At 46.9% G+C, this 27,500-nt stretch overlaps 1 protein-coding gene across 1 annotated transcript in view; it reads right to left on the minus strand.

Moving 5' to 3' along the window:
- Positions 1-1,355: 1,355 nt before the first annotated feature.
- kdm6ba (lysine (K)-specific demethylase 6B, a) overlaps positions 1,356-27,500 on the minus strand; it is a 101,551-nt gene continuing 75,406 nt past the window's right edge. Inside the window, 23 exon segments of the mRNA XM_069714158.1 lie at positions 1,356-2,999; positions 3,149-3,319; positions 4,207-4,333; positions 4,585-4,726; positions 4,827-5,014; positions 5,167-5,281; positions 5,416-5,564; positions 5,694-5,762; positions 5,845-5,951; positions 6,102-6,307; positions 6,522-6,627; positions 7,000-7,126; positions 7,440-9,615; positions 9,618-11,115; positions 11,303-11,884; positions 12,129-12,311; positions 12,409-12,579; positions 12,776-12,853; positions 12,952-13,237; positions 13,385-13,480; positions 13,674-13,797; positions 14,065-14,186; positions 16,028-16,114. Coding sequence (XP_069570259.1) covers positions 2,982-2,999; positions 3,149-3,319; positions 4,207-4,333; positions 4,585-4,726; positions 4,827-5,014; positions 5,167-5,281; positions 5,416-5,564; positions 5,694-5,762; positions 5,845-5,951; positions 6,102-6,307; positions 6,522-6,627; positions 7,000-7,126; positions 7,440-9,615; positions 9,618-11,115; positions 11,303-11,884; positions 12,129-12,311; positions 12,409-12,579; positions 12,776-12,853; positions 12,952-13,237; positions 13,385-13,480; positions 13,674-13,792 — 6,714 coding nt within the window. The 5' untranslated portion in view covers positions 13,793-13,797; positions 14,065-14,186; positions 16,028-16,114 and the 3' untranslated portion in view covers positions 1,356-2,981.

The following is a 27,500-nucleotide window of genomic DNA, read 5'->3' on the forward strand; positions in this document are numbered from 1 at the left end:
GACATGCTATAGTATGACTTTTTGATCATATTTGGGACGACATGCTATAGTATGACTTTTTGATCATATTTGGGACGACATGCTATAGTATGACTTTTTGATCATATTTGGGACGACATGCTATAGTATGACTTTTTGATCATATTTGGGACGACATGCTATAGTATGACTTTTTGATCATATTTGGGACGACATGCTATAGTATGACTTTTTGATCATATTTGGGACGACATGCTATAGTATGACTTTTTGGTCATATTTGGGACGACATGCTATAGTATGACTTTTTGATCATATTTGGGACGACATGCTATAGTATGACTTTTTGGTCATATTTGGGACGACATGCTATAGTATGACTTTTTGGTCATATTTGGGACGACATGCTATAGTATGACTTTTTGATCATATTTTTGACGACATGCTATAGTATGACTTTTTGGTCATATTTGGGACGACATGCTATACTATGACATTTTTGGTCATATTTCTGACGACATGCTATAGTATGACTTTTTGATCATATTTGGGACGACATGCTATAGTATGACTTTTTGGTCACATTTCGGACAACATGCTATAGTGTGACCTTTTGGTCATGTTTTTACGACATGCTATAGTATGGCTTTTTGGCCATATTTCAAACGAAATGCTATAAGTATGACTTCCGTTAAAAAATATTTTGGGAACACAATAGTGCAGTTGTCAGCGTTGTCGTCTCACAGTCTAAAGGTCCGTGGTTCGATCCCCGCCTGGGACTTTCTATGTGGAATTTGCATGTTCCTGCGTAAGTAATAATTAAAATATGTCGTCCAAAACATGGACGACTAACTTATGCATGTTATCATGCATGTAGTCCATGATGTAAAACAAACATCATGTAGTCTTAAATGTGACAAAGTCACACTCCAGGCAAGAACATGCAATCCTCCACAGACAGAGTCCCAAGCCCCTGATCGAACCCAGTACTTCCTGACTGTGAGATGACAACGCTAGCAACTGTAAAATTGTGCTCCCTTTATTGCATGTTTGTCTGACTTACATGACTTTTAAACATATTATGGAAGACATTACGGTTGTGCAGTGGATAGTATTGTCAAAAATGGTATATACTTGCCATAGTAGTGTTTTCCAAGCGTATGGTCCAAAATGGTATAAAAAAAAATCATAACATAGTATGTTGTCTTACCTTGCGTAAAAAAGTCATCCCACAGCAAGTGATCCAAAATAGCTTAAAAACGTTAAAGCGCATCTTGAAACAGTGACTCTAGTGGTGCATCTTCTCATTTACAAATTTTCTACTGACATAAGATGAGACAAAGCAAGAGAAACAAATTCAGACGTAGCCTCGTCTCTTCTGGATTTATCAAAAAGCGTTTATTAATAATAGTCATAGTAATGTCACACAAATTCACAAGTGTTTAAGACATGTCTGGCTCAGTTTGGTGTGTGTGTCTGCAAGTATGTCTGTGTGAATTCTCTAAACAGTGCAGTTATAAATAAATGACCACAAAGAGAAGGAAAAGAGTAAAGGTAATATTGCAACAGGAAAAATAGAATTCTCATTATAAGACAAAAAGAAAAAAAAAGGTTGTTCAAAGAGAACATTTAGCACCATCTATCCCATTATCATATTCAACAGATATCATAAAATCAATAAAATCTCATCTAAAAGCCCCCTACATAGTAAACATTTTTTTACCATTTCTCAAAACACTTTGGAAAAAGTTGTTTTGTTTTTTTCCTTAATGAGCATACAAACACAGCATTCCATTAGTCATCTTCTCTACGTGAGCAGTGTGCCTATCGTCTACAGGAAAGGTGGTGTTATATTCAAGATAAAGATATAATTTAATATATATCAGGAGAGAAAAGGCAGGAGTCGAGGCAAGCACCAGAGAAACAGCAGCCTCCACTCCCACAGACATATAACCTCCACATTTTAGCTCTGACGGAGCAATCGGTCACCAATAAAAAATAAAGAAAAACAAATATCAAAATTGTACAACCCTATTAAAAAAGGGAGAACATTGATATCCAATAAATAGAGGAAACATTTTAAATTAAATGTACAACGCTAAAAAAAATTTAAACAAAAAAAAAATCCAGGAAATACTAAGTCTGCATATTGGAACAATCAGAGGTACAACACACACACCAGATGACAATGATTTTTTTTTCAAGAGATAGTTCATACAGCGATGGAAGAAATGAACAAAAAGACCTGATGACGTGTGACAACTGAATATTAATCTCCAGAGGAAATAAAAAGTATAATTCATAAAAACAAGATTTACAACACGTACAAGATTCTGAAAAACAAAACTGAAACCCCCCAAAACAACCAAAGGCGCTAAAACCCGTATCTTTTGAAGCATTCCAAACAATTGTATTTTTTTAAAATTCTTAATGCTTTAGAAAAATGTTCATATCTCTATTATTAGTATTTTTCATTTTCTCTCTTTTCTAAATACAAGGCCAATGTGGTATATATCTAGGCTGATCTAGTTAAAAAAACAAAAAAACAAAAAAACAAAAACCAAAACAATAAATTATTTTAAAAACAGCACCCCACAAAAATTTCAAACAGCATGTACAAATTTCAGTATTCAATACAACAACAGTTCTTTCTGGTACTGACAGAAACACGCCATTGAAACCATCAACTACCCTCCACAGTTTGTTCAATGGCAGCACCAACTGCCCCCTGGGTCTCAACTTCACTGTTGCCAGGGTTTCTGGTTGCAAGCACCGTCTGAGAGTAAACTGGTATTTTTTATTGGCGGCTTGGTATTTCTTTTTGTAAACAGTAATAATGAGTAAACGTATTCAACTGGCTGTTCGGCAAGTAGTAGCAGTAGTAGTAGCAAAAATGATGCTAAATAATGAAAGGGTAAGTTGAAAACCAAAGTGAAACTGTCTTTTGTCCTGGCTTGCAGGAGTTTTGGTTATGGCTGAGGAGACGCAGGCGGGGAGCTCTGTCACCGGGAGGAGGACGTCTGGTAAGACAAGAAAGCAGATTAATTTACAAACGGTGACAAATGTATTTGTGACGTGAAAAAAAAAAAAAAAAAAGTTTCACTTTGATTTACAATTTATTTCAGGTCCAGAAAGGAACCTGGGAACAAAGAGGTAAGTGTCTGCTCACCAGGCTGAAGGAATCGTATGCGTTCATGAGCTCCTCGGTGCGGTACTGCTCCAGCACCACCACGTTGTTCAGGTTGGGGCTGCGCTGTCGTGCACAGTCCTCGCAGTGAACCACGTACGACTTCCTGCTGTTGCTCTCGCTCGTCACGAACAACAAATTGAACACCTCCACCTGCGACGGGGAGAGAGAGCAAGGCTGACGTTTAAAGGAGGTTGTCGAAGTTTGGAATACGGAGTAAATTGTCAAGTTTGAAATGTGTAGCTGCTCTCCAACAGTGACGCGAAAAAGAATTGGGTTGGTCAGCTGTTTGTCATCAACGGGCGCCGCGTGAAAACGAGCAAGTTTAAGAGACGGGTGTTCAATGACAGTGAATGGTGGTGGTGCGCACAGCTCCTAATCTTTAACAGATATGACAAAGATCAACACACAGACAGAATACCGGCACTCACAGATACATCATTTTAATTTTCATTATATTATGAGCAAAAACGCCATCATTTAAAAGGTGTATTTTGCCCGCAGCACGTTGACGATTATTGATCTGCGAGTCCTCATATTCTGCCAGTTTTCAGTGTTGAACAGCAGACTTAAAGCTATATAGTATTTAGTGGAGTGTAATCATATGAAGAGATGTTCTGAATGTACACAACTCAGTGTTTGATTTATGTAAATGAGTAGACTAAATACCACAGTGATGGTTCCGTGTTTTACTGTGAAACTGGGTCAGTGTGAACATATTGTAATTTGTGATATAGTTTAGTCACCTTTCAAGCCTATTAGTGGTGCGTTTGTTGTTACTAAATAAGTTACTTTACTTCTTTATCTTTAGTGCTGCGAGGACAATAATGATAACCGTTACGTTTTGTCGAAACCATTTTAAATGCTGATTTAAGTTGAATCGCATAGTAGTTTAGTTTAGTTGTGTTACACTCATGTGTGCCGATGATGCACCAGAAGCTGATTTAACTCGGGCGTACCCGAAAATGCAGTGAATAAGCCTGCGTCTGTGAAACTTGAGTTTTTATTATTATTATTGTCAGTGACTGATAAATACTCACATCACACTCGTTGCAGTAGTAGGCAGGCTCGTCCTTGACCCGACTCTGATAGGAAATCTTTTTACCGTCAGCCACCAGCTGGTCCCGCAGGATCTGGATGTGCTTCATGGACTGCAGAAGGCAGTGTCTGACAGGCAGATAGAGACCGACATTAATCTAAAGATTCATGTAGTTACATGAATATCACTACTGTTTTACAAATCCCAGTAGAGCGTCCCTGCAATATATTCTGGTTTCGTGAAGGCAGCCGATGTTCTTTGTTCTACCCGACTTTTACACCTGTCTATGAAAGCTTTATAACCTTGATTAAGGTAAGATGTATTGCAGGGCTGTTCATTGGCTTTTAATGTGGTGTGACAAACTGTTAACTGTACTCACTTGATCATCTTGTAGGTGTCTGAGTCGGTGATCTTGAGAGTGCGGGCCACGTTCCAGGACACATGAATCATGGGTACGATGGACTTGACCTTCTTCACTTCGTTCCACTCAAACCTCTCCAGGGCCAGCTGATACTGGTAACCTTTAGAAACACATGAAACAATATTCAGGAATAATACAAAACATATTCTTACTGTTGTTGACGTGGGTTGTATTTGGCCACCAGGCGGCGCACTCCTTACCGCTTAGAGGCCCGACATTCCAGGCGATGTTGTTGCACCAGCCCACTGCCTGAACCCAGTGGACAGTACCAGCGTTAATCCACACCAAGTCTCCAGGCCGCTGGATGAAGCGGTACACCGGGATGTTGGCGTTGTAGAGGTCCTCCAACACCGGCCACCAGGAGCCCGTCAGGTAGTCTACTCCATGCCTGAGCACAAAAGAAGAAGGAGGCGGCACTTAGAATATCTTAAATCAATCTTTAACATGTGATATTGGTATAAAAGTAATCACACTTCTGCAGGCTGTGCAAATTATGTAAATACCAACTGAATAATGTCAGATTTGTCTCCATTTACTTACTTTTCACAGAAGTCGTTGATGGCCTGCCAGTAGTTCTCATGGACAGAGAACCACTCACAGTCTCCGGGGCCGATGTTGATGTTTACCGAGCAAAAGTTATTGTTCTCCTGGTGACCTGTTGAATAACGGGCAGAATATCACGGCAAGTAACGGTATGTAATTTGCATTGACAGTTCATCAACTCTCAACTCAAGATCGTGCATATTGGTTTACTGAGGTGTCTTCCAGCCATGGGTCAGTGTCCTCTACCTGGTGTTCGGCTCCCTGGAACCTTCATGTAGAGCTGGACAGTGTTCATGCCTAAGATGGTGTGTCCGACGTGGCTCAGCATGTTTCCACTGGACGCTACGCGCATGAACGCTGGAAGCTTCTGCAGCTCCTGAAGCTGGGGCTTCCACCTGAGCAGAGAGGCAACCGATTAGAGCTCTACTTACCTCTCTGGTAATGTGAGGATCGTCTGTACGGAATATGCAGAGAGAGCCCAGAGATCACTTTTGCTGTAGACTGATCATGTTGACGCTGCTCACCTCTTGGGATCGGAGAGGTCGATATTGGTGCCAAACTTAATGATCTTCCCGACTGCTTTCTGCTCGCCACTGAAGGAAGACATTCAACCATGAGTACAAACTGCAGTACACTTGTGCTTTTAATAGACGCAACGCTTAACATTTCACTTACTTGCTACTTTCTTTAGAGCCGTCCTTGTTTGGAGAATCGGAACTGGCGGGTGGCTTCTTCTCCTTCTCATCATCTTCGTCATCCTCCTCTTCGCTGCCTTTCTCCTCCTGAAGACACGGAGAAGATGTTTAAGAATCGCGACACCGAATGCAGACACGCGGAAGTTTCCGTCTCGTGTGAAATAAATGGACAAGAATGGAAAACGGGACGTAGCAATGGTATCGTCAGTGGCAGCAGTGACGTGTGATGTTCAGTACCTGCAGGCTCTCCTGGAAGCTGGAGGCCTGGTACTGGGCGTACTTGGCGATGGTGGTGTGGGAGCGGCTGCTTTCACAGGGCCACGTCTGACCCGTGCCGCTGGCATCCCAGTTCTCATCAGCGGGCTGCTGCACCTGAGTCCTCACCTCCACCGCCTGCTCCGCGTTGGCCTCCACCAGGGACTTTGTAGAGAACAGCCCAAGGTCTGAAAACAGAGACAATAAGTTAAAGACCTGGTTTTGCAACAGAACAGTCTCAGAAAATGGCGTAAATTAAAGATTAACAGTAAAGGAAACTCGTGCAAAACACTTTTTAATAGCTTCACTCGCTCTTTAATTCGTAAAATACACAAGCATCTTAGGTAAAGGTTTTTGAGTTTAAATAAATGACGTGTATTGACAAGTCCACATTGAACTTACTGAGTCGAAGAGATCCGGCCAGTCCTCTGATGACAGTAACAGGATTCTTGGGGTCTGTACAGAACTGCAGCAGCACAGGGGAGAAGGCGTCCCTCTTACTCTCCAACTGCAAAGAAGAAAAAAAATAAAGTAGTGTTTTAACCTGTTTCCATACATTAAATCACCACAAGAGGGCAGCATGAGCATTTTCATGTGTACACTGGAAACCACTGTTCATCTTTGTACCACATATTAAACCAATTTTTTTGTTTAAAAAAAAAAAAAAAAAAAATACATGTGTGGGCAATTTCATTAAACTAAGTGGCTGCCCAGTTTTCCATTGTTGGTTGATGTAACACTGAATTCCCAAAGTAGCCCAAAAATATGGGCTACTTTGGGAATTCAGTGTAATCATGGATTGAACTCACATGAACTAAATTATATAATATGTCAGTCTAAAATATAAAGAAAGTTGGTGTGTGTAGAAATGGAGACGTACGTAGATGCTGGGTGTTGGAGGGTTGAGTTTCTCTCTGGGAATGGGTTCCTCTGAGGTTATGACGGGTTTTACCGAGAAAGCTGGCAGCAAGTAAGATTCTCTGAATTTCCCTTTGATTCTGGCCCCCCTAGAAGAGGGGGAAAAAAAGAGTGTAGGTTTTAATAGGCAAACATGAACGCATGAACAAATCTGACACGTTTCATTTAACACTGAAAGTGAGCTGCATGATGAGTCAAATTTCCGACCTCACTTTGTCAACAGGAATTACTTTTAAACTTCCATTTGCTATTTTTTTTTCATGACAAATATCTGAAAGGTAATCTGAATTAGGTAATAAAAGGTGCCAACGATCGGTCTGGAGAAGAATGAATCCGTGAGGCGACACACAATACGAATGAACTTTCACGTTCAAATCAAAGACTTCTCTTCAGTGCACTTACTTGCAGGACCGGATAATTTCACTTGCTGTGTTCTTGATGCAAATTTCCTCCAGCGGGATCCTCTTTTCCTCCACCTCAGAGGCGATGAACGTCTCCCTGTCCCCGCTCTCCACTTTGATCAGGCGAATCTTCAGCTCCTTGGGCGGACCATCTGACAGCGCCTTCAATTTCAAGAAGTCCGTGGAACCCAACGAAGATTCGGGGCTTTTTATGTGCTCGGAAGATCTCGCGCCCGAACTCGAGCTCCACTCCGCGTGCTCCCCTTCACTGGTGGAGCTGGTACCGGATCCCTCCTTGCGTTTCTTTTTATCCAAGTCGTAATGACTCCGATTTTTCTCCGACCCCTCCTTCCTCTGGAGATTCAGGTCCCCAAGAATCCTGCGGTCCTTCTTCTCCTTATGGCTCTTACCATCCTTGTGCCGTTTGTGGCTGGAGCTGGAATGGCTGGATGACGATGATGAAGAGGAGAGGACAATCTCGTCCCTCTTGTCTCTATGCTTCTTCTTTTCTTTCCTGTCTTCGTGCTTCCTGCTGCTGTGGCCGTGGCCGTGCTTTCTCTTCTCCTTCTCCCTCTCCCTCTCCCTCTCTTTGTCCCTGTTTCTGTCTTTCTCTCTGTGCTCCTTTACTTTCTCAGGTTTGTGTCTGTCCTCTGGTTTATCGAGGGACTTCTTGCTTGGAAGTGACTGTCGACTGAGCATGACCTCGCAGCTCTTGCCCAACTCTGCCAGGGAAGACTCCGAGATAGTTTTCAGCTCTTGCTCCTCCTTGATGACCTTAACAGGCTTTATGGTGGGAATGCTTCTCTTTTTGAAGGAGCGTATCCTTTCCTCTGTTTCTCCACCATCTGTCCACACATCACTGTCCTCTATTTCCAGTTTCTTGTCCTCCAGTAGAGAACGAGGAGAAGACTTCAGCGGTGGGCCAGAAGGACTGAATGGCGGATTTGTCGAATCTGAAGTGGGAGAACTGCCTTGCTGCTGGCGGCAGATATCGGGGCCCAATGACAGAGAGGACGAATATTTGACTCCGCCCAGAGCTGATGGAGGGGGTCTCCCAAACGGCCCACCGCGGTAAGCATACTTCTGGCTCTCCAGGACTGTCGCTAGGGACTTGAACATGCTGTTAACGCCCGTTTGATGGAGGTGGGGTCTTTGGGGTGGTGGAGAACATGATGGAGCCTCCGAATCCTCTTCGTCATCATCCTCGTCAGCCTCGCTTTTAGTCTGCTCGGGGAAGCCGTAAAGCTTAGCCAGGTCACTGTGGCGGTAGTTGGTGTTCCCTACTCCCACTCCAATGTCCACGGACTGCCTCGGGTTCAGAGGAATGTTTGGAGACGGTTTCAGGTAATCCTCGTCCTCCTCATTGAGAGAAGATGTTCGACTGCAAGGGGAGGCCAAAGAGCCTTGGCGGCTCAGCACAGGAGGACTCTCGTTCGATCCAAAGTCCTCCTGGTTGGGCTGATGCTTCGTTGCTGGAATTAGGTCCGGGGCGCACAGGTAGCTCTTGATGGGCTCGGCACTGGAGAAGCTGTCGAGGAGACCTGCAGAGCCAGTCTTTTCACTGTTGTACATCTCCTCTTCCTTTTTGATGGATTCATCCAGCATTGCCATGATGTTAGCCAGTCCATCAGGAAGCAGTGTGGACATCTCAGAGGGCTCCTCCTCAAACTGAGCGCTGTCGGAGTCTGTGCTGCAGCTGCTGCTGGGATTTTTCAAACCACTTCCTGTCGCCCGTGCGCTGAGGACTCCCCTGGTGGAGCTGGAGGATAAAGGCGGCGGTGGGAGGTTTTCTCTAGAGAAGGCCGTGTACAGTTTGGGGGGCTCTCTGAGTGTCAGGGTCGGGAGAGAGTGTTGGCTGCTCTCTCTCTCCCTGGCTGAGTCTTTGGATTGGTTGGGTGCTGCTTGCATCGCCGGAGGCTTGTTGGGGTACACCGGCTGATTCATCCCTGAGGTATTATGTGTCGATGTGGGACTGAATGTCGTTCCGCCTCCGTTGCTCCACATCTCCCTCTGCCTCTGCTTTTCTCGGGCGTACTCGGTCTGAGGTGTAAGAGGAGGTGGCCGCAGCCTCTCCGCAGGAGTCGCGCTGACGGGCGTCTGGCCTGGTGGACAGGGGAGGACACCGCCACGGCTGAGCCAGGGGTAGGGAGGAGAGGCCTGAGAGCTGGGGGTGGTGGGCCCGAAGGAGGCGTAGCAACAGAAGAGAGGGGAGGAGGTGGGGGTGCTGGGGACGTGTTGCCGGAGAGTAGTCTCTCCAGATTTTCAATAGCAGTCTGCTCTTTTCCCTTTGAGCGGCACAGTTTGTCCTCTCTCTTTTGCTCCATCCTCTTCTTCTCCGCCTCTCTTTGTTTTTTCCTTTCTTCCTCCTCCCTCTCCAGCTCTCTCTTCCTCTTCCCCTGCTCCTGCCTCTCTGCTTCCCTCCTCTTCCTCTCCTCCTCTTGCCTCTCCCACTCTCTCCTCTTCTTTTCCCGCTCCTTCTTCTCCCACTCTCTCCTATGTCTCTCCTCTTCCTGCCTCTCCCACTCTCTCTTTTTCCTCTCCTTCTCCAGTTTCTCCACTTCTCTTCTTTTCCTCTCCTCTTCTTGTTGCTTCTTTCTCTCTTGCTCTTGTCTCTCCCATTCTCTCCTCCTCCTCTCCTCCTCCTGTCGCTCTGCTTCTCTCTTTTTCCTCTCCTCATCCTTCTTTTCCAGCTCTTTTTTCCTCCTCTCCTCATCCCGCTTTTGTCTCATTTCCCATTCCCATTTTTTTTGTCTCTCCTTCTCTTCTCTTATTTTCCGCTCTTGCTCCTCTCTGTCCCTCTTCCTCCTTTCCTCAGCTTGCATGTGTCCCTCTAGCTCAGCATCGAGTTTGTCTAGAGCCTCCTCGATGGACTGAGGGACAGAGGTTGGAGCTTGTGGATGAATCTGCGGCCGAGAGTAAATCTGAGTCGAGGCGGAGACTGGCTGATGACCCGGTCTGGAGGAGAGGGCTGGACTGGATGTATGAGGAGCGGAGGTGACAGTGGAGCGAGAAGCTGGGCAGTATGTGGTCGGGGAGCTGGGAGGTGGATTTGAAACCCTGCTTGTAATGACACTGTCCCCTGCCCTCTGGTGCCCTGAGGAGAAGAAAGACGATGATGAAAATGGAGGAGGTTGTTCCAGTTCAGCCTGAGCATAGTATGACATCTTCCCCTTCATAGGCTGGGACTTTGTGGGTCCATGGTGTTGAGGTCTGTGCAGGCCCTGATGGTGAGACTGGTTGGCGGTAGGAGCTTGGCCTCGCTGATAAACCGGCTGTAGGTGAACGTCCAGCTGAGCTTTGGGGCCGGTGATGGTGCTGATGGAGTTCTGGGGCTCTCTTGCTCTTTGCCAACTGTTGTTATTGCTGCCATTGTTCACAGAGCAGCCAGCAGGGGGTGATGTGATCACCGTGGAGACACCAGCCATGGCAACATCATTAGAACTGCTGCTGTTGCTATAGCGGCCGACGGTGCAGGAGGCCTGTGAAATGGGAGGATTGGCCGTAATGACGGGTGTTCGAGTGGAGTTGGTGGGAGGCAGAGGTGGGCTGACTTGATGATGATGATGATGATGATGATGATGATGCTGGGGGGGACCTGGAAGCCGACTGTCCACAACCTGATTGTGACTCAGCTGGCGCTGAGGTAGCAGACCTTGGGGCCTGTAGATGCCCGTCTCCTGAAGAAACATCAAATTCAGTAATCAGTAATGATCACTATCTAAACAGCTGCAGTTGTGTTAACACTTCAAATCTAAACCTGTATAGTTCCGAGTAAAAACACCTCCGGGGACATTTCTACCACTCATGACTGAAGGAGAATATCCTCTAATAAACATGGACAACTGCATGAATGAATGTGCTCACCAGGGAGTGACTGCTGGGCCTGCTCTGGTATCTCCAGGCCTCATGGGGGCCACTCTGCTGTTGGTGAGGTACTGAGGTGCTGCTGGCAGGAGGAGGAGGACGTCCCTGGTGCCCCAGCCCTGGGTGAGGCTGGAAGTGGCTGTAAGGCACACTGCTGCTGCTGCTGCTGCTGCTGTTGTTGTTGCTGCTGTTGCTGCTGGTTGCAGAAGCGTTTGCTGGTGACGACTGGGCATGTAGGTGATGATCTCTGTCTCCCCTGGTTGGAGTAGATGCTGAATGAGAGGTAGCTTGGCTGCCACCTTGGCCCCCGATCAGAGGGCCTCTCTGGTTGTGAAGACCACGAGCCTCCATGGCCTGGCAGGGTGAACCTAGCTCCAATTTGGAGCTGCGACTGGCGTAGGAGGAGTGAGGGGAGTGGTGGTTTACAGCCTGAGGTTGTAACATGTCTTTCTGGAGCTGAGGAGCACGTCCCTGGTTGTAGCTTCCCGGAGAGGAGTTTGATGGAGGGGAGAGGTTGGAAGAGGTGGAAGAGCCAGTAGAGGACTTTTGGGTGTAGCTGCCCATCCCTTGTTTGTTGGTTTCCTGTTAAAACCATAGGAGAAGAGCAAGAGGGAAACAGAATGAGTACAGTAATATTAAACTGTACAGAACAGGGAGATTGAATTTACCGCATAGCAAGCAATCAATCAATGCAATCAATACGTCTTTATGGCACCGTTGAATCCAAATCAAGTTTTACAACTGACTACAGTCAATAGTAAAATATTAACCCCAGGCTCTAACTATCATGTATTTAATGGGAGGGATATTTTGTTAATGGTCAGACCTGGAACTCATGTGATTGTGGGTTCTTGCGGTCGGAGGTCTGGGGCTGCCAGGGAGTGCTGTTGTCCTTGTGAAGGGGGTTCCAGAAGGCAGGTTTTGGAGGAAGGTGGAGAACTGATGACTGCTGCTGAGACAACAGAGACTGGCCAGTGCCAGAGAAACGCTGTAGCCCAGCGTGGGTTACCTGCACAGAAAGTGGAGCATAGAAATATTTACCACACAAAGATCTGAGTAACAAAGTCAAACAAAACTGTAGAGAAAGTCAAGAACTGAGGGCATACCTGATCCAAACTCTTTTTCCTCTTGCTGGGGCTGGGACAGTCGTCGGCAGCTGGGTGGGAGGGCGGGTGCAGTGACGGGGGAGGAGTGTGTTGTATGACAGAGTGCTCGCCCAGTGGAGGGCCTGGTCTCTTCAGCTGACCCCCCAGCATCTTCCCTGGATAGGCCCTCTGCTGCAGACGGAGAGATAAAAGAATCTGCGTCACGGCTGATGAAGACAACTAATGCAGCTGTTTCAGTGACAGTGGCTCTGACTGCAATATGTCTTTCACCAGTCTGGTTGCAGCGCAAAATAACAGCCTGAACAGGGATCGTCATGTGTCTGTATGAATGATGAAACGTGATCATCGCCAATTACAGAGCTCCTACCTGGTGCACCTGAGCCCACATTTCATCTCCCAGCAATGGTGGACCCCGGGGAATATGCTGCTCCTGAGGACCCCCAAACTGAAGCAGACAGTAAAACCAAAATCATCATGAGTGAAAGATTGTTTAACTCCACAGATAAATCCAGCCATGAAATCATCTGAAGCGTAGTTCCTCACCTTGAGCAGCGGGTTCGACCTGCCGGGGGGAATATGAGGGTTAGGTGGAGGTCCGCTGCCGCCTGCATAACCTCCATTATGGAGACGGAGTGGGTGCTCGTTGGGTAGGGGGACAACAGGATGTCCTTGAGGAGGGAGGTGGGATTCATACAGCTGGCCGAGCTGCTCCCACGCTCTGTGGGGAGGTGGAGGGTGAAGATGGTGAGGAGGAGGTCTTTGCTGCTCCCTCTGCAGACCTGGTAACATCGCCTGAGGGAGCTCGAGCTTTTCACCTCCTCGCATGGGCCTGGACAGACAAACCCAAGGGTGAAACAATATTAAAACACACACACAAAAAAAAATGAACAGGATACCAAAAGTGCGCTCTCTTGTGAAGATGAGTTTGACTCTGCATTCCAGATTTAGGTCTGCCAACTATAAATTTTGTGCTTACCCATTACTTAAGTATTTACTGTGATGGTTCAGTCCACCCATAGGTCCAGGAGGTAGATGGGGAAGTAGCTGGTGTTGGTTCATTGCAGGTGAACACCTGTTAAGGAACAGAGGCGGCATAAACAGTGGAGTCAGATGACACGTCTCAGTGTTTTTTTTTTACACCGAGGCTGCGTGAGCTTTCTCTTCAGTTCAGCTGTAAAACACTTCTAATTACAGGATTAATTTGATGGATTAAAGTTAACAAAGAGGTTGTGAAATTTTGTGCAGGTGTTGTCATGACTACAGACCTGGCAGGTGGCTGCCAGGCGCGGCCGCCCACGGGAGGCCATGGCCCCCGGTTGAGTCCGTCCAGAGGGAAGGAATCCCGTGTGCCTCGCCCGCCAAACTGCTCTACTGCGTGATGCATCCAGCCTGCGAGTAATATAGTCCTACAGTTAACACACAGACACACTAGGAGACGTGTGGACTATGAGCATAATGAAAAGTTCTCAATTAAAATGTTGGCGACAAAAATGACCTTAAGCGTATTGTGTTATTACAAATTCTAGACCCAATCACTGGATCTGTTTTTAAAGTACAATTAAATGTTTAACATATAGCATGCATAGATTTGTGGCAGAGCTGTCATGGTGCAGGAAAACTCTTGAAACACATTACTTTATGAGCTCCTGTACTCACCAGACTAGCTGTATCTGTGAAGCCCTCCACTGCAGCACAGAGAGGGCCTCACTCCAACACTGAGAATATCTGTAACGTCAGACTCGGCTGTCTTCAGCACCAAGAACCTAAAAGCCGACCGGCTGCGGGGAGAGAAGAACAGGAGAGCTGCTATTAGAACGAGTGGGACGGACACACAACGAAAAGTCAATAAACACCATTGGGCTCATTAATATACAGGTTAGTTGGTGTGTGTGTGTGTTTGAAAGCTTGCCAGCAGAGAGGGGATGAAATACAGGTCAGTGGAGTAACATGCAAAACTCAGGTCTGCAGGGGCAAACTGAACGCGTTTCTTACTTATGTCCATCTAAATCTTGCACTTCATCTCTTCTGTCATAAGTGCATTTATTTCCCCAAGAAATTTGGGACGATGCATCAGTCAGCCTGTGGGAGGCGGCAGTGAGCCAGTTGGTACAGAATCAGATTATTTCTGAGGCCCAGATGGCTCAGTGGGGAGTTCACCTACAAGGACAGACCTGGGGTTACTGTAATCCTTACCGTGGGCCTCCTGATAGCAAGAGACAGAGGGGAAGACTAAGAGTGAGAGGCCTTGGTTGCATGCCAAGAGTGTGCGGTGTTGGAAGCAGCGCAAGTGGAAGCAGTCCAAGTGTGCAAGCTGCATGGTCTTGTCAGGCTTGTGCTGTTTCAGTGCATGCGAGAGAGAACCGTGTGTTGTCTTTTAAGTGGATGATTATGTGTGTGTGCCGCACCGCTCTGAAGGGTGTGTATAAAGTGTGTGTGTGTGTGTGTGTGTGTGTGTGCGCGTGTGCATGCCCAGTGGATACACTGAGGCATAATCTCATTACGGCAGGCGTGATGGAGAGGAAGAGGGGGGCAGCAGCGACAGACGGTCTGAACAGGATGGAAGGATAGATTAAGGAGAAGAGGGAAGGGACGGAGGGAGGTGGAGTGGAGAGTGGGAACGGTGCCACGAAAACGCCCACACACCTTCCCACACATCCACCGAGATGACACAAAGGAAAACGGTTGAGAGGGAAACACATAAAAGAAGCGGAGAGATAGTTCTCTCCCCTCCCTGCTTTCTGAAACACCGGACACACACACACACACACAGACACACACACACACACACACACACACACACACACACACACACACACACACACACACACACACACAAACACACAATATAAAAGACAGAAGGTGTCAAGATACAAAGAAGTCTGCTTCAAAGTACTTTGATTCAAAGAATACAACAAAAGAGGTCCATGAAAAAAAACCTGAGAGGATGTGTTTGAACCTACACACTCATCCTGGCTGATAAAAACTGGTTTAACAAACACTTGTGTTGTTCTCGAGAAGGAGCTTCGTAAATCATTTTTAATCCTCACTGTTGGTCATCTGTCTGTAAAGTTGAATCGTGGCCTCGTCACGTTCATCTGGAGGATCACTATTTTGATTCCTATCCCTGTGGAAGTGGAACATGAATATCAAGTTGCTCTATGAGTCGCAGCTCCAAAGGACACGTAATGATAGCACTGACACTGACGAGTGATGTATAATGCATCAGTTGGAGGGCAGCAGACGTTGACACACAGGTTATGATTCATCTCTCTTGCTCAGCGCAGCACTCTTCCACTAGTTTTCCTAAATTAGCTCTGGACATACGCACTTCTTCCTCCCACCAGTTCCTCTCCTCTTCCTTTCTTCCTCCCACCACCTCTGGATCTCTCCGTCTCCATTTTAAGCCCAGTAGAGGATATTTCAACTGCTCTACACTTTTAGCTTGTTGCCGTACAGTGACATACACACACAACCCTCTCTATCTCTTCCCCTCCGCCTCTCGGGGATCAACATCCACCAGGCGCTGCTGCCATGTGAAGATAGGCCGGCGTTAACTGTCAGGACTGCACTCGACATGCTTCAGAAGAAAGTGATCCAAACACACTCACGCTGAGCGTACCTTTTAGAGTAGCACCAAGTTATTGATTCACAGTTGTGTTAAGTCTCAGCTTCAGCTGCCAATCATCTCTCTGGGGTCTCTTCAATCCTGAAAGACAGAGAAGAGAAAAACATTGCTGTCAAGCTGTCATGAAAAACACCACGACGCCACAGTAAACACACCAGTCTGAGTTACTGCCTCACAGTCTCTAAGCTAGAGGTGGTCTTTTCTTTCAGTGTGAACCGAGAACCTCTTTAACCTGCTGCTTCTCTTTTGAGACGGGTGTGTCGTCGTCGTCGTCACACACACACACACACACACACACACACACACACACACACACGCGCGCACCAACACGCACATACACACACCTTCTGGTTTCCTGACTGCTGAGGTGACGCCTGGTTTAAGAGCAGTGTGGAAAACCTGAGGGTGGCTCGGAGGCAAAAAGGGTAAACCAGCCGGGAAGCCGACACAATGTGAGCGATGGGGACTCTTGTTCGCTCACTCTCTCATTCTCCCTCTCAACACAGACACAATGGTGGTGCTGACTGTGCAACTTAACAGACGAGCAGACACACAAACAAGTCTGATCTCACTCGAACAGGAAGAGCCGTGTGAACGAGCAGCGCTGAGGAAACATAGTACAATAATAAAACACATGGCATCATGGGGAAAGGCGGGAGAGAGTGTGACAAGAGAGAAGAGGTTTAAATTAGAAGGAGGGTAGAGAATATATAACGAGAAATCTACCCGGAGACCCAGCTGGGACGACTGAGTTCAAACGGGGACACGGTGGCGAGCTTGTAATTACCACTTTTACAGCGGGTGCGTGTTTATGTCTGTTGTGACCAAACAGTCGTCTATTCCAGTTGCTGTCCCGGCTATCACGTTGCTCACAGCTACTCTGGCAGCACAGTGTGAGAAACTCAGTCCTCTGTAACTAGTCCGTGCACACAGAGGGCAGACATCGTTACAGAGCAGCTCAGGTTCTATCAGATGACACCGAAGCGATGAAACGTGCCGACACTAGGGGTAGGAGGACGGCAGGAGAGGACACGCAGTGAGAGTGCATGCAAACATTGCGCAGTTAATTTTTCGGGGAACCCCCGATGACTCAGGTTCTGGAAGAGGGCTTACCCCAAACCGCCTGCCCTGAGCTCCGCCCCCCCGGGACACCACTTATGGTCAGGTGACCGGGGGAGTGTTTCTGCACCTTTGCAGATGTGACAGCAGCGGGAATTTCTCGGACCATGTGATGTCATTTCTGCTTTCCTCACACCGTGCTGCATGGGTTGGTTGTACATATGTGCGTGCTGTTTAAATATACAAACAGGATGTGATGATGCGCTCTAAGGGGGTTTTCATGGTCGGGAGAAGAATCAAACTAACAAACCGCGAGTTTAAGATAAACGATGAGGAAAATTCGACGAAGATGTTCAGATGTTCTAATCAGTCTGTCGTTTACCGTCAGCCAAACGTCATGTGTTTATCCTGGGCAATCATTCAGAAGAAATTTGAATTGGATTCAGGAAACTTGAATATTCCGCTGCTATGTCACCGTGAATGCTGCTTGTGAAGTGCGATTACTTTTCACTTTCACCTCATTTTAACCACAACAAGTTGCAGTATTACAGTATAAACCGTAAGTGAAAGACATTTGAGAACATGTTTCTTCCCTCCGACAGACCTTCTCTAGACAGCGGCTGTACTGTATCTATCAAATATTATAACGGATGCAACAATTTATTATTAAATAAAAAAATTCCCCCACGCTAAATCTTGCTCAAGTGAAATCCCCCCCTATTGACACCAGACATCAAAGAGCTGTTCCAGTCAACACCCTCGTTGTCGTAGTTACGCAAGTTACTGTCCCAGCAACACCAGCCATCAGCTGGGGGAGGGCGAGGGGGCGAGGGGCTTTGGCAGGCAGACAAAGCTGTGCCAGTCGTCGTCAACCACACCAAGCACGAAGCCAGAGCGAAGATAGGAGTTCTGTTCAGCTCTCTGTGTGTGCAGAAGTTTCTCTGAGCCCACAAAGTAAATAATCCCACGTGACACACAAACCGGAGCCACAAGTTTGCGGCTTTGCACAGGAAAGCTTGCTTCGTCACCAACACGAGGGGGAACGAATGGTTGAAATTAAGATGGTCAGATGACGTCTGCCTCGGTGGAGCAGCCTTAATTTATTCACCCTCACCCTTCCATGCCAACCGCTGGCCTGCGCTGGTCCTCAGCCAGACAACCACACTGAGGCCACGAGAGGAAAATAGACCGGAGAGAGAGAGAGACGAGCGGAGGCGCTGACGACATCCACTGTAAAAAAAAATATACAGTGAAAACACTTGTTGATCCTACTTCTGTCCTTTCTGGTCATTACAGTAATCAGGTCAACAAGGTAGTGTGTGGCCTTCTCTCCTTTCCCACAGTGAAGTCACAATAGCGATTTGTTGAGCTGCAGATTGAAAAATGACCGAGGACTGCTGAACATTAAGGGCTTGAGGGGTAGCGGCGGGCAGACGGAGAGCGTTACTGTCCTCGTAAAGTCACTGCAGAGCCCGTCTGATAAGACGGCACCAGATAAGGCAGGGAGCAGTGGCAGAGTGGAGCCAAGGGAGAGATCTGGCAACTCTTGAGTTTCTGGTCAAGGATGGCGGAAAGGCCATGCATGGTCCTCTCTCTCTCTCTCTCTCTCTCTCTCTCTGTGTGTGTCTCTTGTTCTGTCCTCCCTCGCCCTTTCTCCTCCAGTTGGGCCATTACATAATCAGTCCCAGATAGAGATCGTGTTCTGGAGGAAACACCGAGCATTTCTCTCACACACAAACAGAGGAGCAGCCAACCCCTGCATCCGTCCTCCCCCACCTCGTTGCCAGGCTTCCTGTGTGTCCGCATGTCTTTATTTGTGTGTGCACAAACGTCAGCGCACGCTGTTCCAAGATGGTAATGCGGGCTAACTTTATCACGTCGAGATACACACACACACACACACACACACACACACACACACACACACACACACACACACACACACACACACACACAGCAGTGCGGGGTTAGCTGAGGATACAGCAAGCAAACACAACAAACACGGACATCTGTGGAGGACCATGAGCTCCTGCTAGCATCCATCTCAACAACACAATCCTCCATCCAGGGGGACACAGCACGGACCCGATCTTTCCCCCCCCCAAAATTCACCGCCTCACTCAGCGGCACGCCGGCCAGCTGGAGCAGACCAGGTAGCCGTGCTTTATCTCCTGCGTGGCTCATTTGTGTACTCCCTCACATCTGCTCTGCATTCAGGCAGTGAAGCACGTGTGTGTGTGGAGGAAGCTCCAAAATCCTGGCATTGAAGATCAACTGGGTGGAAGCCGTTTCTTATTTCAACGTTCGGTAAATGCTGGGAGAAGTTCGAGTTATCAGAAACCACCTCCCGGCTGCTGTGTTGTTTTGTCTGTTGTGGTCAAGCGTGCCGTTTGGCTCGTCACCGCCGATTCTTATTTCACTTTCATTTAGGGAATAAAACAAATTTGGATATGCGGACCCTCAGTGACAAACTGACACGTTAAGACTACATTTTCATCTCACTGTGGGGAAAGAGGAAGAAAAAAAAAAAAGCAGCAGGTGGGAGTGGGTGAGGAGGGGGGTGGGGGGGGGGGTAGAAAAACACAAAAACATGAGGCCCCCTTCCGTCTCCTGCACTCACCACCATCACATCTCGACTGTGACTGACAACATACAACTGGGCTAGTTTGTTTGTTTTTTCTCCCACATACGTACAAAGAGATGAGCTGTAGTGGTGTGTGACGTTAAAGAGAAGGGAAACAGCTCAGAGGGGGGGGGGGGAAGGAAGCTGTCGTCACAACCACAGGAAGTAGGCCTCCCTGATGGGTGTGTGTGTGTGTGTCACTTGGGTGAGCGAGGCTTCCTGTACCAAAGATATGAACTACATGTGTTTTAGTATGACTGACTTTTCGACTATAAAAAAAGACATTATGTGACTAATATGAACCTCTGTAGATGTGAAACAACAGAGAGGAGACCTGTTAGTCACGGTTCCTAAAATATACCTCAGACGTCTTGTGTGAACGGCACGCGAGTCCAAATCGTGACTCACACAATCCTCCCCGACGACAACAACAAGACAACTGACATGAAAAGCCATTTCCTCGGCTCTGCTCATGGGTGTTAAGTGAAAAGCCTTGCTTGGCCTCTTTTTTTTAGCTTCTGGTAAGAGTGAGTGACAAACATATGATGGCAGAGTGTGTGTGTGTGTGTGTGTGTGTGTGTGTGTGTGTGTGTGTGTGTGTGTGTGTGTGTGTGTGTGTGTGTGTGTGTGTGTGTGTGTGTGTGTGTGTGTGTGTGTGTGTGTGTGTGTGTGTGTGTGTGTGTGTGTGTGTCGAGAGACTCCTCCACCCACTCACTCACTCTCTGCTGCTGTTTCACAGAAACTCTGGGTTTCAGAGGAAGCTGCACTCATGTGCCCTTCAGTGTCTGAATCGAGATGTGTGAGACCGAGAGAAAAAAAAGAAAAAAAAGAGTGACTCAACACGTGGTTGGAAATTAATAGGAAGGAAATCAATGAAAGAAATCCTGACGAGCCCAAAATCTGAGAAAACGTGGGCATCACGATAATAACTGAGCAACCTCAAAACTTTTCTGTGTGCTTCTGTGGGGGAACTCTAAGAAAGGCTCAGGACTAAAGAGAACATCTCACTTTTCATCGGAAAACAGCTTGAATATCACAAGAGGAAATCCCCCTCCCTCACACCGCCGTCTCTTTCTCCAGGTGGTTCTTTTCCGCATGCGGGGCTCACCGGCACAAACACGCTAAACAGGACGAGAGACTCTGCTTCCTTGGTAACAGTTGCCGGGGGAACAGGTCGCGTCTCCACCAACAGTCATTTAACTAAAGGTGGAGGAGCAGAGATAGACGGAGAGAGGAATTCATAATATAGGTTTATGGGAGGTGTTCACTGGTCAACATGTTCACTGAATGATGGACATGATGACCTCACACCATCCTCTGGACTCACATTACGTCTCATCAGCAGGCTGTGATGTGTGTGTGTGTGTGTGTGTGTGTGTGTGTGTGTGTGTGTGTGTGTGTGTGTGTGTGTGTGTGTGTGTGTGTGTGTGTGTGTGTGTGTGTGTGTGTGTGTGTGTGTGTGTGTGTGTGAGAGTGAGTGAGTTTAGCTGTACGCATCAGAGGTGATGACGGCCTGCGTGCAGATGGTCGGTGCAGTGTTGGCTCTACGGTGGGCGGGAAGCGCGCATCATTTTGGACTCTGTCGGAACGACTGTGACGCAGGCAGAGCAGCTTTGTTATGACAGCACCGTTTGTTCTTGTAGTCCGGAGAACATCCAAGGCCTGTTTACAGATTCCTCAAATACCAACGCAGCTCATCCCGCGCACGAATCCTCATGAACCTCCCGTGATGCGCTTCTTCCTATCATTTATTCTGCCGGCGTGGTGGAGGTGGGTAAGAGCGGTCACAGGAGGTGAGGGGAGGTAAGAAAACTCTTTCCGACTGTTAAGAGCCCGTGTAACTTTAGGTATGAGTCACTCTCACTCACACACGCTGTGTAGGTTCACACACACACACACACACACACACACCCCTTCCACAGCGGCGTCATCATCAGCGGCAAAGAGCCAGCGATAAGAGAGAAACTAAACTCAGCAGGAAAACTTTCCCCTTCCTCTCACCCCGCTTAACAGACCCGTAGAAAATAAACAGCCCCTTCCTCTCCGCCACGGCTCGATCCACACGGGCGATGATTCACCTTCGTGACGATCTTTTCTCCGAAGTTGTTGAGTCGTATTCAGATCGCTGCCGTGTTTTCATGTTGGCTTATGACTCCGCTACCGCGAACGCTCGCACTGCTCAAACACTCCGGACTCTCATTGCAGCCATGTTCCGTTTTCCCTTTCTGTGCTCGGGACCAAAACGCAGCGCAACAGAACCTGGCGCGAGACCACAGCTGCTCGCAGCGCCGATATTTATCATGATGGATATCCGTGGCTCACAGCTGGCTGGCAGTAAAGCAGAGTCCTGCTGATCCATAGAAGCTAATGAGGAATAAGCCGTTTGAATCATGACATCATCCATACACGTTGCCGAGTGATGTCATTCAAACCACTTTGCCATATTTCAAACCTAAAAAGCCAATTACAGCCTATAAAGTGACACTGGCATACATAAATACATTTGTTTATACTCCACTGTTCGACTCTTACTGCCTTTTTTTTTTGTAATTTCGCCTAATTTAAACCTCATTTCTGCTGCAAACACTAAATTTTCCTCAGAGATCATAAAATTTTTATTACATAATCTACAGTGAGGCAGTGACTATATTTTACCTGTCTCGCTCTTTTCACCAAATTTACTGTGTTTCACCTTTGTTTTATAGCTAATCGACATAAAATACTCCAGAATAACCTCTTCCATATGGTGGAGCCGACAGAAGTCAACACGGCTGCTGTTTTTGGGCCCTGACCCACACGGTGAGAGACCTGGATCCACAGCAGGCCGTCTCACGGAGCACGGTGGAATTCCACACTTGGCTGACTGAGTTTTCGCCTTGAACAAACTCGAAAGACTTCATGCAGCTCAGTGTGCGACCGCATGCCGAGACGGGTATGTTACTGCAGCACTGTGGACAGACGACCATAGAGGTGCAGTTGTAATGTAATAAATTCAGTTATCAATGTGCTATCAATACTGCTGCACTGGGTGTCTTTTATTTGTTTTGTTTTTTTTATAAATGAAGGGAAGGTGGACCAGCTCTGATGATGTTTCTGCTGACATGAGGTGATGGAATATTCCTCAACTGGTTTCCTGTGATCATGTCAGCTCACACTTAAGAGGAACTCGTGTTTTAACGCCTGACCTGTCGGGGTGGGTTGGGAGTGTTTGAGAAATCGTCATCAGGGCAGATGTTGTTCTTCCCTCTCGTTTTGTGTGTCACTCTCTGGAGGAGAATTGACACCCTTTACTGGAAAGGTTGCACCAGTGTGGTGTCACAAAAACAAATGTTTCATCATCATCACCCCCCCCCCCCCACCCACCCACCCCGTTTCACTTTGATTCAATTGTTTTTGTTTTCTGTAACAGGGAACAAAAGTGGTTGAGAAACCACTCTTCTCCTGGCTGCAAAATATGATGGACTGTCACACAGCCAACACACACACACACACACACACACACACACACACACACACACACACACACACACACACACACACACACACACACAGCTCTTGTTTCATCACCGTCGAAGTCGATGAGTAAGCACTCATCAGCCTACTGACCCATTTCCCATGCCAGCCACATGAACAAAAATAAACATATATACTGAAGTCATTCTTAAACTTAGTTTTAACACCATCTTCAAAGGACCATGAAGGTAAAAGTAAACTGTCCTGACACACACACACACACACACACACACACACACACACACACACACACACACACACACACACACACACACACACACACTCCTCTCTTCTGCTTACTCAAGTTGTGTAACGCACTCACCATTGTTGAGTTAGCAGCCCTTTACTTCCACCTTCATCTGCCCGTCTCACTCCCGGCGCGTGTGTATCACTTTAATATTCCCCCATTCGTCATCACTCATAGTAAAATGGGCGGCGATTGTTCATTCACACACGCACACGCTCCTGCTGGGATCACGGGACAAACGGGGGCGGGGCAGGGCTGAGGCAGCACACAGCCGCTCAAAGAATGTGTGTTTGGAGCTTTAACTTTTTACAACCTCCGACATCAAAAAGACGAGACAAAACGCGCTGCTGCGCTCCATCCCAATCGATCTGATAGGTCAGAAGAGAACCTTCAAAGGGATCTTTTTTTGTTGTTGTCTTCGCGGACCCGTAGCAGCACACTCCACTCTTCCTGATCTGGCTCATTTATTGCGGGTAATAAAGTGACAAATAAGCCCCCCCCCTCCACCTCCTCCACCAATTCCCATCAAGTGCTGCTCGCTGACCAGTGAAAGAAGTGGATAACCTTTAACGTCTGTAGCCGGGAAGGAGGGGGGGGGGGCAATAACACCCACTAATATCAACAACTACAAATTATATTATCTCTATATAATCATCCAAGCAACTCGCCTTTGTCCTCGTTTACCTACAAATATATTTACTATTTATTAGTATTTATATAAAAAAAAATGTGTTACTCATCGCTGTGCGTAATTTCGGTGCACACTGGTCCGAGACGCACGAGTAAAAAAAAATATGTAGTCGTCATCTGGGTGTGTTACGATGTGGGAACTAAATCGAGCTGACTCAGGGGGTTTACTATCTTCACACAGAGCATGGAGGGAGATAAACATGTGTTTGTAAGTCAAGAGTCAGTCTGGACCGGTGGTTCCCCTAAAGGCGATAATTAGGCAACAGATCACGTTGGCAAACAATACGATTTGGCCAGACTTCAGTGCACCGACTGACCCTGACCTAAGCGACAGCACCAAAACAACACCCCCCCCCCCTCTCTCTCTCTCCAGAAAAAAAAAGAAGAAAAAAAAAAAGAGGTGATGCAAATCACTTCCTTTCAATCCGGCTCTTTTGTGTACGTAAGGATTGACTGGGGGCGATGGGGGTGGCAGCTATCCATTCATTTTATACGGCTGCCGACCTCAGTGATCCTGCCCACCCCCCACTCCTAGTCCAGCAGAGCCAGCCCCACACACACACACACACACACAATGGTGTGAGATCTCCTTACACAGGCAATTTTCTCTCCATGTCCTCTAGCTCTCCTTCCCTTTTCTAGCCATGCATGATCATGAAGACGGAACTGGGACCCAGGATGTCCCAGAGTAACAGGAGGATGAGATCATTTTCAGTATAACGTGAATAGATCTATAATAACAACTATTATACTCCAGCCGACACTGGCTGAAACATGCACAGAAGCGCTCTGAAATAGTTTTAACTTGAACACAAGTTGCGGGTTATTTGCCCAAAAACAAACAAAACAAAACTGTGAAATGAACCACCATCAAAAAAAGCCAATTACAGCAATGACTCGGATCCACGCGCACCAAATGATTAAACAGGTCCCGTAAAGATGATCAATCGTGGATGTGAAGAACTGGCACACGCGTGGGATTAAAGAGTCGCCCGTGGTTGAGAAAAGCACAGAGAAATTCCCCCACCTCATCGATCAAGCGCTCCTCTCTAATCAATTCCGATAATTCACCATACTGCTGTTGTGAATGGCGACTCAGCCTCTCCTCTCAATAATCAAGAGGCAGACGTAATAAAACAAGCTCTGGTGAAATCTGGTGTAGTAACAGTTCCATTTTAGTGTTCAAACTTTTATTATCACTCCCCCTGAACAACGACCGAAATCAAAAAAAAAAAAAAATCGCACCGGACCTTTTAAATGTTCCCGCAGCAGCTTCTGGCACTCACCGGTTCACACAAGGCTTTGCGCGTCAACGCTCCAGAAATAATAGAAAAATCCTGATTGGAATAAGTCTCCGGCTCCTTCAGGTCCGCGAGTAGCCTTTTTTTTTTTTTTTTTTTTTTAAATATATATTTTTTTTAAAAATCTTTGTATTCCCAAGTTTGGAGCTCCGAGTCTGCAGAGAAATTCCGAGCCACCGGCTGAGCGGAGAGCTGCTCCAGCCCCTTGTAATCCCGGTTAGTCTCGGTCGCTTCCTCTCGAAACGAGGCTGAAACTCGAGCCGCCGGACGACCGCAGAGCCTCCGTCATGTCCTTGATGGGCTCCTTCCTCTCGATTCTTGACGTTTACTCCGTTTGATGGCCGCCCGTGTCGGAACAGCCGCGGCTCCGATCGCTCGGCTCTCTCGTGTCGGCGTCGAGCTGCTTTTCGTTTTCTTTTTCTTTTCTTTTTTTTTTTTCCCCCCTCTCGTACAGAAGCAGGGATCGTATTGCGCTGAGCGCCGTTTTAAAGGGACAGAGCCACGCACGCTCAAACACACACGCTCGCCGCGAAACGGAGGCGCACGCACGTGACGTCACCGACGGCCCCGGAATTCCCTGACATCGCAAACTGTCACCGACTCCGGGTACCGGAGCTGCTCCTCCTCATAGCTCCTCAGAGGAAGTGTGTACCTTTTTTTTTTTTTTTTTTTTTTCCACGGCAGATTCGTGACTGACTGTTGGACTGCGGCTCTGCCAGGAGCACGTTTCCGTGCCACGGTCTATTTCTGGATGAGGAAGCGCATTACCCCCTGACTTCATAGTACCACAGGAGCACAGAGCTGTATCACACTCATAATCCACGTCGGCTACTATAAATAGGTCCACTAACGGGCTACCCATATAAACTATAAAATAAACTATAAAACTACAATGGTATGTTTGTGTTCATATAACCTGCTCACAGAGATACACACACACACACACACACACACACACACACACACACACACACACACACACACACACACACAAACGGTTTACACAGCTGAAACCTTTTAGAACAACAACAACAACAACAAACTATGTCTTTAAAAATATAGAACGTTATACTAAATGGTGTTTATCATTCGTTATTTGTTTCATAATGCAGTTAAAATGAAGATGGGCACTAATAATAGAATTCGGTGTATCCTGTCAGATGCCATGTGGACGTAACACGCAAAGGTCATTTTCACAACCTGCTCGGCCGACTTCTCCACGAAGCATTAGTACATTTATTTGCCAACAATAAAGGCCTGTAAAACCTTCATAAAACCTTGATCTGAACCTTTACCTTTGAGCTCACACACTCCTGTTTCGACTTGTTCAGTCCAGTTGTTGAAAGAAAGACTTCATGAGGAGATATGTCAGCCGCTGTGATCTGTATGTACAGATTACGTACAACATGTGTACAGCCTACCACACAAATGTACCATAAACACAGTGTATATACAGAGCACAGTCTGCAGACAGTATGGATGGATGCATCCACAGCATAGACAGAGTGTTGGATAGCTGAATAATACGTAACTAATGTATTATTTATGATTGCGCCACAGCTCTCATGGCTCGGCCTACATATAAAACGTTGAGTTACGAGGCTGATAAATTTCTTGGTCCTGTCTCGTAGGTGACGTTAACATGGCGGTGTGCACAGAAGAGCAAGAATTATATGCTGCGAGCTCTAAGGCAGCCGGCTCGGATCCCGTGTAAGGTGAACAACACAAATGGGTCTCTTCTCAGGCCGGAAACATTCAGTCCAGCTTTTCCTCGCCAAAGTTAGCATCCTGTACTCTGTAATAATGCCAAAGAACCACAGTGGTACAACAAACAGTATGTATCACACTCACATGCGCACACACACGGGGAGAGGTTATATTTAGAAAGCACTGCCTCAGCAGGATAACAGGAGGCTAAATTAGTTGCTGCAGGGAGGACGGGAGTGTGTTGTGGATGATGCTGAAATGATGACTGGAGGACACACACGCACAGCTTTTTTTTTATGGTCAGAACAGTTCTAAAAAAGCATATAA

The sequence above is a fragment of the Brachyistius frenatus genome, unplaced genomic scaffold (genome assembly GCF_029030835.1).
Source record: "Brachyistius frenatus isolate BFR_SWC_R1_liver_20210118 unplaced genomic scaffold, ASM2903083v1 Contig_127, whole genome shotgun sequence".
NCBI lineage: Eukaryota > Metazoa > Chordata > Actinopteri > Embiotocidae > Brachyistius > Brachyistius frenatus.